Source organism: Leopardus geoffroyi, chromosome A2 (genome assembly GCF_018350155.1).
Source record: "Leopardus geoffroyi isolate Oge1 chromosome A2, O.geoffroyi_Oge1_pat1.0, whole genome shotgun sequence".
NCBI lineage: Eukaryota > Metazoa > Chordata > Mammalia > Carnivora > Felidae > Leopardus > Leopardus geoffroyi.
The window spans coordinates 131,117,201-131,129,872 of NC_059331.1; the positions used below are offsets into that span (position 1 = coordinate 131,117,201).

Sequence of the window (12,672 nt, forward strand, 5' to 3'; positions counted from 1 at the left end):
TTGTTATTGTATTTAATTTACCAGTGGATTAGTCTGAGGACAGAAAGCAGAAAGTATACTGAAGCTGAAATATAACAAGTTAATGTGAGGGAAAATAATAAAAAAAAAATATGCAAATCTGTTTCCAGATGTTTGGCAACAGATACATAAGTTGTTTTCCATCTGAGCAAAATTCTCCCACAGGACATCTAGAGGACTCCAACACTCCCCAAATCCAATGTTAAAAGTTAAAAAAAAAAAAAAAAAAAAAAAGGGGGGGGATATCCAACTTGGCTTCCATTCACTAGTAATAAAGTAAAACTACCTTAGCAATGCATCATTTTTAGGGAAATGCTTACAAATAGCATGGAAAAACTACAACATGGTCAAAATAAGTTGCTTTTTATATGTGCAAAATTCAAATAATCGTGTTTGCATGATCTGATGCTGTAATACGTAGCTAAATTTCAACCCACGTTTTCATATAAATTACACTGATAAACCAAACACTTTATAAGGTCCTATTTCAATTTATCAACAAGTCATACTTTTACTTACAAAACTGGCAAATAAATTTAAAACTCTGTTCACTTGTTAAATGGGAAAAAAAAAAGGCTAGTTTACCTCTATTTTGAATATTATTACAGATTAGATTAGGATAAAATACATACTCCCATCTTTACCGGTATCATGATTTACAAATTCTTTTCTTACTCAATCATTCCCTTTGTTAACACAAGCCAACACAGGGATTATAAGATTTCTGGGTGGAGTGTTTCAAAGTTACTTAACATCACACAAGGGGTTTAGTGGTAACAAACAACAACAAAACCCCTGAAACTCTCAACATGATTATTCCCACACAGACTCCTCCAGCTGTAAATTCCTAGAAGTTGATGCAGGGTAGGCATATCGCCCCAATTTTCTGACCCACTGTGGCTAGAACTGCACGAAAGAAAAAGCTGTGGGTGCCTGGTGAGGACAGCCAAGTAAGGGGGATACAGGAAGTGCTCTCTCACCACCTGAGGAGGCGCCGTGAGGTTTGGGCCACTTTCTCTGACTGTCTTACACCCTCACTGCTGAGCCTCTACATCACTCATGTCCTCAGACACTCAATTTCAAGTTGTCTTTTCTGGCTCTGCAAGCACCACAGCTCTGGATACTAAAACTTTTCTCTCAGTCCTGCACCAAAAACGTTACTTGATGCCAGCCCTGGTGATTCCAACTCTAGAATCAATCAAAGTTCACAGTTCCGGTCAGATTTCTAGGAAAATTCTCTAGGCAGAAAGGCAGGCAGGCGTGGGGAAGGTAAAAATATTTAGCGATATTTAGTAAACAGTTTTGGGAACCAGCTAAAAGCCAAAAGGAGAAACACGGCGATGGAAAAACCTTAAGCGGGATGGACGGCAGGAGGATCTAAAGCTATTTATTTCTCTCTTTTTTCCTCCTCTTCTAACCAAAGATCTGGGCTTAAATTCCGAGGCGAGGTGCTATCGCTCTTGTTCTCTGCAGCCAGTGACGGTCAGTGTGCCCTGTTCTTACTAAAGCAGGTACGAGGGACATTCTAGAAAAAGTAAGAAGTATTTCTCCCTGACAGACCAGAATCCTCCACTCTTCAATTTCACTGCAGCAGATGAAGTCTCGCCCTTTCGCAGCGTTTCTTACATTTATTATTCCTTCTCGGTCTCAAGATGTCACACTAGTAAATGTGCCCAACCATCAGGCAGTTTATGCAGGAATCTCAGTGAAGCATTAATCTGGCCAAAGCTCAGGGCGGGGGCAAGGGGTGCAGGTAGTTTCTCATTCAACATTCATTCTGATGACTTAACGATCATAAAAAAATCTTAGTAAAACATGCAATCACTGATCCAACACCCTGTGTTCAAATGACAGCCGTGTCACCGGTACAACAGAAGTGGCTCCCTCAGCAGCAGAGCCACCCAGGCCACAGGCAAGTAGGACCTGGAGTCCATCTGCCACATGTGTTTCTACCACCAACAACCTGTAGATAACTTTTAAAAAGTTTGGAAAGCAAAAGGAGTTTACTGTTTCTCTCAATACCGTAGAGAGTTATACTCCAATGCAATGTTTTCTATGAAAATATCCAAAACCACATTTTACATTAATAACTGGCATGACACATGTGAAATAAACACACACACACACACACACACACACACACACACACACACGAAAAATTACCTAATAGACTGCATAGACTGCACCCCTGCCATCCTGGGCACACACAAAAGCTTGATCTCATAAATCCACTGCAGCATGCATTCCAATTTTTCCAACATTTAAAAGAGATTCTTTACAATTCCTCCCCCCCCCATATACTCACTTATAGAAAGAAAATTAAAACCAAAAACAGTTTTCTTTCTTTTTGTTTCAACTGCCCCTCAAATTAAAAAAAAAAAAAATAGCATAAAATGAAAATGGGTTTTCAGAACTCATTTTTATGAGAAAAATATAAAGAAAATCTATGTTGGAACGGCAACATGTTTTATAGTCTCTCTCAATGCACAATGTGGTTATCATATTCATAAGATAAAAGACTATAAAAATGAAGATCACTACGCAGGATTGCACAGTGATGTATTATTATCCTGCAGCAGCATTCCCGAGCAGATAATATACCAGAGTTAGGGAAGAAGTGGGAACCAATTCCCAGTATCAGCTGGTTGGCTTTTAATAGAAACACTGTGTAGGCTACACAATGCCTTGTTTTACCTAGTTCCTCTGCCATAAAATACCTGCTTTTGGAGACATTTTATGAGTGAAAACGAGTGAAAATATTCTGGGTCTGTTGTGCAAGTTCAGTGTAGAACACCCAAAGTGGGCTCTGCAAGATGTTAGTAAATGTTACATTATATAAATGTTTCCACAGTCAAATCAAATATGGAGAAATCTTGGGCCAACCAAGTTAGAGAGGCATTTCAGTTTTTCCCTGTAGGGCTTCTCAGACCCTTTTATGAGCTGATGATATTACACAAGTGGAAAAAATATACAGCATTCAGTATTTCATAACCCTTTTCTTGTAGCACTTTCTGCAATAATGCTCTGTGGCATTCTACACTTTTGAAAATGCCAATTAGTATAAAATCTTCATAAACTTGTAGGAAATCCAGATCCGAAAAGTTCAATTTATGCTGTTAACAGGAATTAGAATTTAAAAAGACAAACACCAAATTTTGAATCAAATATGTTTAGGGAGTCCAATAAAACAAAATGAAGCACGACGACGACCTAATGACTTCTATGGAAAGAGAACAAAATCTATTTATGATGCATGAAGAGGCTGTATGTGAGTTTGGGGAGGCAAGGGAACAAGTCCCAAATTCGGCGGTTCTTGGATTCCAAACCGGCTTTCTCTTCTTTCTCATCCAGATAGCAAAGAAATCACATCACCACAGAGACTGTTCAGCATTTCTTGCCGCTGCTGTGTCCCTATCACACTGACAAGTGTTGGACTTACCAATTCGGATAATGTGCACAGTGATATAGATGTCCCTTCTTAGTTCGCTGCTACCCAAATCCTACCAAAAGAAAAAAAAAAAAAAAGTGTGATTATTTTAAAACTCATAATTTATGCAAAAGCACTTAAAGGTAATAGCACATTATTTTCACAAATAACAGAAGAAAGACCAAGATAATGTCAACATTCTTAATGGAATTTTGCAGAAGCATATAATTCAAATGCCATTGTAAAACTACCACTACAATCACCTTGACATTGTAAGTCTATTGATGTCAAATAATGCTTTAAAAAAAAAAAAAGCTCATTCTACAAGAGCCAAGTTATGAAAACAGCCCAAGTGTCCATCAACAGATGAATGGATAAAGAAGATGTGGTATATATACAATGGAGTATTACTCAGCTATAAAAAAGAATGAAATCTTGCCATTTGCAAGGACATGGATGGAGCTAGAGAGTATAATGCTAAGTAAAATAAGTCAGAGAAAGACAAATACCATAGGATTTCACTCATATGTGGAATTTAAGAAACAAAACAAATGAGCAAAGGAGAAAAAAAAAGAGAGGCAAACCAAGAAAGAAACTCTTTAACTAAAGAGAACAAACAGATAGTTACCAGAAGGGAGGTGGGTGAGGAATGGGTGAAAGAAATGATGGGGATTAGTTGTGCACTCGTTGTGATGAGCACCGGGTGTTTTATGGAAGTGTTGAATCACTACATTGTACACCTGAAACTAATATTGCATTGTATGTTAACCAACTGGAATTTAAGTAAAAACTTTAAAAAAAATAAGTAAAAATACCACTACAATGAACTTCACACTGTAAGTCTACTGATGTCAAATAATAGCTTTTTTAAAAAGTCCATTCTTATTTTAATCTCTCACTCACTCATTCTTTAAACATTTACTAAGTATATTCTAAATACCATATGCCACGCTGAATCTAACAGGCTCTAACATGCACCAAAGGAACAGAGGTGTGTCTATCAATGGCGGTGTTAAGAATTCCTAGCACGAATGTACTTTATGTGTTATTTACAAAGTTTAGGCAAAGTCACTATTTTCTCTCACAATAATTCATTTCCCTTAAGTAACAAAGCACAATTGCAAGAATCTGCTTCCTAGATGAAACAAGATCCACCTACCACAAAGAGAGAGCAATGTCGTTCTGGTTTATCTGGGGCTTTGGGAAGTCCATTTCTATTCAGCCTCAAGAAAAATCTCTCACTATAAGAGAAAAAAAGTTTAATATTCTGAAGATTATTTAATATCTAAGGACTCATCACTCTTCTAATTGCTTCTTCATCTAAGGAGTTAAACTCAAAAGTTATTAAGTCCTTCATTTGATGTCAAAATTGCTTATGTAAATTAGGAGCATGCCAGGACAATAAACATTTACTTCATTTCTGATAATACAGGCAAACTGCAACTGCAAAAGCAGAAAACATAAATATATATGCAAACAAAAAATTAACTTTTAAAAGAATAGGTTTTCATATCAGTGATATCATTATTCTATAAAGTAAAAACAAGTGCACTAAGGGAAAAAACAGGACCTAACTGAGTTCATACCTAAGAGGACTGTTTTTCATGTTTTGTGTGATAGTATTTAATAAACATCATACACCATTCTCAGTGGTAACCATCCATTATAAGGTTTAATATTTTATGCTCTTATAAGTCTATAATCCAAAACACAAAGAGAAGGCCCAAGAAATGAAATTTGAATTTGCTTTGGTTCACAAAGGAACAGGAGAACTCAAACCCCCCACAGAACTCGCATCTGAATATACAGGGCCCCCAAATCTAATGCAAACACAAACGCTACTGATCAGCCACTAATTCAAGTCAATAAATACTTGTGGATATCACTTAGATCCAAGGTAATGCTACTCTGTTTATATTTAAATAAATAAACAAACAAACAAACAAATAAATAAATAAAATAGAAAGAATATCAATCCAAGAAAAATGAATCTACCAGCTACCCTGAGCTTCTGACTTTCAATATCCTGGTGCCTATGAAAGAATCAAATGGCTGCCTGCCTCAGGCAGAAAACACGCAGCCAACATCCACAGAATGTGGTGTTAGCACATAGTGTGGCCTTGGTTAGTGTAGTTTCCGCCTAGGGAATGAGCAGGGAAAGGGAGTGTCGAGCATTGGTGAGGTGCAGAACTACCAACTCTATGCGTTTTCATCACTCGATCTTTGCCTTAAATAATGGCTCTGTCACCCAAAATCTCCCTTCCTTATACAAAGGGAGAAATGAAAGCCATAACCACATCTCTAAGGAAGCATATGGATTTGAATTTATGGCTGTTTTGGAACAGCTTTATTCTCTTTTGCGATTTAAATCTAGATAGATGCATGTAATAGATTCAGCTACCTGGCTTACCTTTTTTTTTTTTTTTTTTTTTTTTAATGCTATGCCTATTCCTGATCTCTCATATGAGAAAAGGGAACCAATGACCATTGCTATGGGATCATTTCCATACCTATTACCTATGGGTTTGTTTTTGTTTTGTTTTGTTTTCCAGAGTGGTGGCTGATAAGGTCTGATGAAGAGAATATAAATTGCTGTAAGGTTCTCAAGTGAAGCTCAAGTTCCCATATGCTATGATTCTGAAAGAGAGAGTGGGGATGACAGGTCCAACTGGGGGTGCAAAATTACATTAATCTTATCCAATTGTCATGATAATTCAAGGAGGAGGCTGTCAGCTTTCTTCACAGTGGAAGGAAATTCACTGTTATTTCAAGATTAAGACATGCTAAAAGGAAATGTGTAAAACTGCAACTTAGGACAAGTGAATTATACTTAATCATATTAGGTATACTGTTTTTGCATGAATTTGCCATTTGGTGGCTGCTCTGCTAAGGACTTTACAGGGATTAATTCATTTAATCCTCACTATGCCCTTATAAAAACAGTACTATTACTATACCCATTTTTTAGATGGGAAAACTGAGAAATAGTAAAAGTTTTGCCCAAGATCACAGAGCTGGCCTGTGGCTTAGGATGGATTCTATACCACGTGTTAATTTAAAACCTTTGCACTTTATTTAAATGCTACGTAAACTTTGTCTCTGCTTTATAGAAAAATATTGAGCAAATATTTCCAGAATATTGAGATAAGGGAGAAGTCATTCATCTGCTTGAGACACCCACTGACTCAGTCAAGCCTCGTCTCCAGAATACAGGGTCACTCTCCCCAAACCCTTCCTGGCCTCAAAGGAATGAAAGAAATGAAAATCTGATTTAGCAGATTTCAGAGCTGTCTCGGGCTTAAAATGGTTCCTTACTAGGTTGTTCAATGAAACATACCTAGAAAAATAAATTATTTTACTAAACAAACGCAACATTCCAAAATGATTTAAGAACTTGGCTTTAGTCAAAACTCTGGAGATTTAAGAATGCTATCTGGTTTTGCTTCATAGCCATCAAAGAAAGTTTATACATTATATCTCAGCCCAAAACACAAGCACTGTGACCATTATCCCCTCTTGTGTATCAAAGAGAGCATGTGCCAGTTCATATGTGTTTTTTGTTTGTTTTTTTGAGATGCACTTATGTTTGAGGCTCTTCTTTATTCCTACTGGAATATTTAAAACAAATTTCATTTTATCTTCTGACAGGTGAGTCTAAAATGATGAGTACCAAATAAGGTTAATATACAAAAGTCAACAAGGCATTCTAGATATTAAAACCTTAACTTTAATACGGATATAAAATACCACTCCTTATTTCCAAGCTTCATCAATATTCTGGTAAAGCAGTATTTCCTCAAGTATTCTATTTCAGAAAGAGATTCCTCTTGCTCTGTCACTATTTTAATTTCACCAGTCTAGACAGAATCCTGATTATGCAAGTATTATACTATATCATATCCTGTTTCAGAAAGAATATCAATATGTACTAAGCCAATGACATATCCCATAGCTTAAGCATGCCTTAAGGGGGAGATAAAAATAGACTGACAATGGGTACTATGGAAAAATAACCCGTGCATTTTTTTTTTTTTAAGACTTCTATTAAAGGAAAAAGAAAACCTTTGTGGCCAATTAAAAAAAAAAAAATTATTCACTTAGTGACAAATTCTTACACAAACTCAAATGAATTTCTCTTCAGCTTTGTAGTAATAAAGCAACTGTTTAATCAGTAAATGGTTTCAGAGTAAACCAAAGACCTAGAGCAACACATTCCAGAATCTTTGGATTACAAACAAATACCCCTGATCCCATGTGTGGAGAAAACCAAAACGTATGCCTTCAAGGCTGGGAACCGAATAAGTCACTCACATTCCACCTTGGAACACCTTCTACAATTCTCTCACAAACTTTGGTGGCCACGCACAAAGGCATTTTCGACACTCTATTTTAAGTAAAACAGTGGTTATCTCTGATGAGAAAACACAACTAGTTTTTGTGAGTTTAAAAGTGTCCTATGATAAGATGTGAATAGCTCCATTACATATTCACGTTTTTTTCTTAATCATGAGGTTTGTGCATTTCTTTCTATTACATTATGAGTAACCAGAGTACAAGGGGATCACCATGAACCTTTACATCCCCAGCTGGTGGCCAATGATTTGGTACTTCCTCAGTGTTTAATTAAACACTGAACAAATACAATCTTTTAGGAAAAAATACAACAAAATCCAAATAATTGGGGGGCTTTATCTCCCTTCCCCAATTTCCCTCTCTTCCCCATAATGTCCTTTATTTTATGGTAGAGAAATGTACAAAATTCTCCAAAGAGACATTTCAATCAGTGGTGCCTCCCCACCAGATGTGAGTCACTGAATTACCTTCATGGTACCCCCAGATTCTAGATCATGATTTTAACCTTGTTCCCATGTACATTTTATATCTTTATTATATTAAATATATAGTAATGGAAAAATCTACAGTGACATCATATACTTCCAAATGAGAATACTGCGTCCTTTTTCATCATCAAAGAATGAATAAGCAAATAGAAACACTTCCAGAAACACTGAGAAATGAGACTTGATATTACCAGCAGGGAAAAATATCCTCATTTGACTTTTCCATATACTGCCATGTTCTCCCAGAGGAAATTTCACTGCCAGAGAAATTTAGTGTCCACCTGAATTCCGTGTGTGAGCCATTACAAATCATTCCATATTATAAATCAACAATGACAAAATCTTTCTTTGGAAATAAAGAATAAAAAATCCTATTTATTTTTTATGACTTGCCTTCTTTTAACAAGAATTTAGGGAAAGCTAGATAATGAAGTAAGAATGTATCTAAGCACCCGAAGCATGGCACCAGGGGAAAAATAGTATAAATAAATATATACCCTGTGCTAGGCACCATGACTTACACTTCACATGGATTTTCTTACTTAATTCTAACAATCACCCTATATGATAGGAACTGCCTCCATCCCTGCTTTATACAGGAGAAATCTGGGGCTTGGAGATAGGAAGCAAATTGGCCAAACGTGCATGGTCAGCAAGTGTGGAGCCAGGAAATCAATATTCAGGGCCCAACTCCAGAGTCTCAGCTCTTAACCCCAATGCTATGCCATCTTTAAAAGAACAGATTATTTGGAACAAAGAAGAGCAAGACTAACCATGTCATGTGAATGGAGACTTTTTATTGTGAATATTTTCAGTAAAATAAAAAATAATAATGACAACGCACAAAACTGAAAACAACAAATAGAGGAACAAATGTATCCATGTTTTGGGAGTTTACGGCTGTGAACCTACTCACCTGTGCTAATGCGTTCTGAATACTCTATGAGACCTCTGATAATGAAGAGTGTATTTCAATAACATGGTTTGGTAGAAAAGTACTTACCAGTGATCAAAATATATGGGGTCTACAGTAGGGGTCTGAAGCCCTCTGATGGCTTCTGTTCCCATTCTCAGCAAGATAGGATGCTCCTGTCTTCCTGCTCCTCTGCCTATCATATCCACTGAGAAGCAATCGCCCTTCTGTAGGAAGGCCTTTCTGTAGGAAGGCCTAGGGTCTTGGAGGCCTGCAGGCCAGGGTGCTCCCAACCCTCTGAATAATCAAGTGGCTCTCTCATAGGGTGTTCCTTGGATAATCAGTTGCCTTCAAAGAGCAACACACTTAAAGCTAGGAATGGCCAATGCCAAGGAGATATTTCTATTTCTCTGTACACATTCATGTTTACCTCCATATCACTCCCCTCTTCTAAAAAAGCAAGACTGCCTAGTGATTCCAGGTATGCAAGTTACACAACCCATATTTCATCCAAAAATGTATGACCAGGTAGTATCTTTGGTTGAAACATGTAATGTGAAAGATTAGGATTCTGATCAAGCTACAAAAAATTATGAAGAATATTTCTAAACTCATGCTGAACAGTTAAATCACTGAAATAAATGGATGATCTCCAAGAGTAATAGTAACCAAAGACAGAAAACATTTAGATGGTCATGTTCTGGTAAGCTAATCAGAAAAATAAAACCCTGATCTGTCTGATTCTTCAACACTCATACTTTATGAAACCATTTGACCAAAAAATACTCCATCTGGTACCTTTGAAAATGCAAAAGCACTTGTCTTAAAGTTCACTGTGCTGTGTACAGAAATAACAATTATCATCTACTCTACCATAAGAAGTGAAGGGAGATGCACCAGGAGCCAGAGAGGAAATAGTGGGAGCTAAAAGACAGAAATAGACGAGTGAGGGGTGCCTGGGTGGTTCAATTGGTTGAGTGTCCAACTCTTGACTTGGGCTCAGGTCATGATCTCACAACTCGTGAGTTCAAGTCCCACATCGGGGGTGCAGAACCTGCTTGGGATTCTCTCTCTCCTTCTCTCTCTCTCTGCCTCTCCCCTGCTCACGTGCACACACTCTCTCTCAAAAACAAACATTTAAAAAAAGGAAAAGAAAAGAAAAGGAAAGAAAGAGAAAGAAAGAAAGAAAGAAAGAAAGAAAGAAAGAAAGAGAAAGAAAAAAAGAGGGCAATACCTGGTGGCTCAGTTGGTTAAGGGTCCAACTTCAGCTCAGATCATTATCTCACAGCCTGTGAGTCCAAGCCCCGTGTTGGATTCTGTGCTGACAGCTCAGAGCCTGGAGTCTAGTTCAGATTCTGCCTCCCCCACTCACACTCTGTCTCTGTATCGCTCTCAAAAACAAACAAACATTAATTTTATTTTTTAAAGGAAAGGAAAGGAAAGGAAAGGAAAGGAAAGGAAAGGAAAGGAAAGGAAAGAAGGAAGGAAGGAAGGAAGGAAGGAAGGAAGGAAGGAAGGAAGGAAGGAAGAAAAGAAAGAGAAGAGAAGAGAAGAGAAGAGAAGAGAAGAGAAGAGAAGAGAAGAGAAGAGAAGAGTGAGAAGAGATGAGGGAATGGTTCTGCCCTGCTGGCTCCAGAGCCTCTATCCAAAAAGCAAGAACATCAAATATACAGTGATTTCAGGCTTCTATGTCACGGCTTCTCCAGCATTTTCTCAAATGCTTTCTGACTGACCAACAGGGTAAGATGCTTGTGACAGTCTGAGGGCAACCGTTACTGTGCTCTATCCTAGAACAAGTGGCAGTGGACAACTCAAAACAGGAAGCCTCAAGCAGCTTCCTAAATGGGGACTAACGCCCCCACCCCCCCAGGAGCTGGTGCTGCTGCAGTTCAGGCAAGACTCTGGGGAGCAGGTGGAAGGTGTGCTGGCCCCACAGGGGGCCACTGGACCAAGAGCTTCGGTGCTCACTGTGGCACAGAGGAAAGGTGAAAGGAATGTCCAGTGGGAAACAGAGGAACTTGCTGGCCTTGTCATCCAGGGGCTCCTAACCTGGGTGTGCACAACATGCTTTGGGGAGCTGTGTAAAAGCCAGGCCCTTCCCTGGAGATCCTGAATTACTAGGTCAGGATGGACCTAAAAGCTCCTGTATGTTTAAAAGCCCAGACATGTTTAAGAACCACTGTTTTGACCCAAGTGCCCCAGGCCCTAACGAGTTAGAATGGCTGGCTATCTTTTATGAGTCATACATACCAGAAAACAGGCAACACAGGCCTGGTATCTTCAAGTCAAAGACTTTTCCCCTTTCTTCTCCCAACCACATGACCAGACGAGGGACAGAGTTTTTCCTTGGCAATGAATGAAAGCAACTTCTCAAGCAAGACTTCCTAGATAAAGCTATTAATGCGCTTTCTAATTTTAAAACTAAAGCAACATTAGGGTCATGAGCTCTTCTGATTAAAGGGAAATGGAAAGAGAATGATCCTCAATACCAAGGTTCCCGGACTTTAACTCAAGAGCAGATTCTGAGTTTTCTTTTTTTTTTTACAATTAATGTCCATGCCCAGATTCGCTTTACAAATATTTGAGGGCGAAGGACTAAGCAACCAACGAATGTGATGGCTTTGTCAGGACAGCAAAGGATTTGGTTTTAGTTGGATGATACAAGGGGACATCATTTTTTAAACTACAGTCAACTCTATTGCCAATTTGGAACATCAAGCTGATTCCTTCTTACTACTTAAGATGATTTAAAAGCATTTCATGTTAGTTTTCATTGCAGAGAATACAGCTATCTGAACTGAAACTCTCTCTAGAAAAGTAAAACTCAATCAAAAAAGAAATTCACTGCTTTTTAAAAGTTATAAATAAGTGATGTACAGATCACCTGCTGTTTCACAGGCATCATGCTATTCATCACTGACTGAGGAAGTTTTAAAAAATGATCTGGGTTGATTGTTGATTTGACAAAAACAGTAAAAAGTTCAAACAGTTCAAAAGATTTGAGACCCCAGAAATCCCAATGTTGATAACAAGTAAAATTCTTAGAAATAGCTACACTGGTGGGGCGCCTGGGTGGCGCAGTCGGTTAAGCGTCCGACTTCAGCCAGGTCACGATCTCGCGGTCCGGGAGTTCGAGCCCCGCGTCAGGCTCTGGGCTGATGGCTCAGAGCCTGGAGCCTGCTTCCGATTCTGTGTCTCCCTCTCTCTCTGCCCCTCCCCCGTTCATGCTCTGTCTCTCTCTGTCCCAAAAATAAATAAACATTGAAAAAAAAAAAAAAAAGAAAAAGAAATAGCTACACTGGTTGAGCCACTCAGGAAAATACTTGCTTGTATCAATCTCTAGAGAATTCATTAAGAATTTCAGTAGAAAACAAGTTCCTCAAAGAAGTAATGAAAAGTAGGCAATGATAGGATCTGATCAACACAAATAAGAACCAAGAAATAAGAAGGCTTATGTAGGCAGAAGAGCTTAT

The 12,672-nt window shown here is 38.1% G+C and overlaps 1 protein-coding gene across 8 annotated transcripts in view; it reads right to left on the minus strand.

The window, feature by feature from the left end:
• Positions 1-12,672, minus strand: part of DOCK4 (dedicator of cytokinesis 4) — a 438,192-nt gene that overhangs the window by 201,158 nt on the left and 224,362 nt on the right. For all 8 annotated transcript variants that reach the window (XM_045495353.1, XM_045495356.1, XM_045495351.1 and 5 more), the window contains exons 9-10: positions 4,605-4,686; positions 3,458-3,518 (exon numbers count right to left, since the gene is read on the minus strand). In XM_045495353.1, the coding sequence (XP_045351309.1) occupies positions 3,458-3,518; positions 4,605-4,686 (143 nt within the window). The remainder of the gene's footprint in view (positions 1-3,457; positions 3,519-4,604; positions 4,687-12,672) is intronic.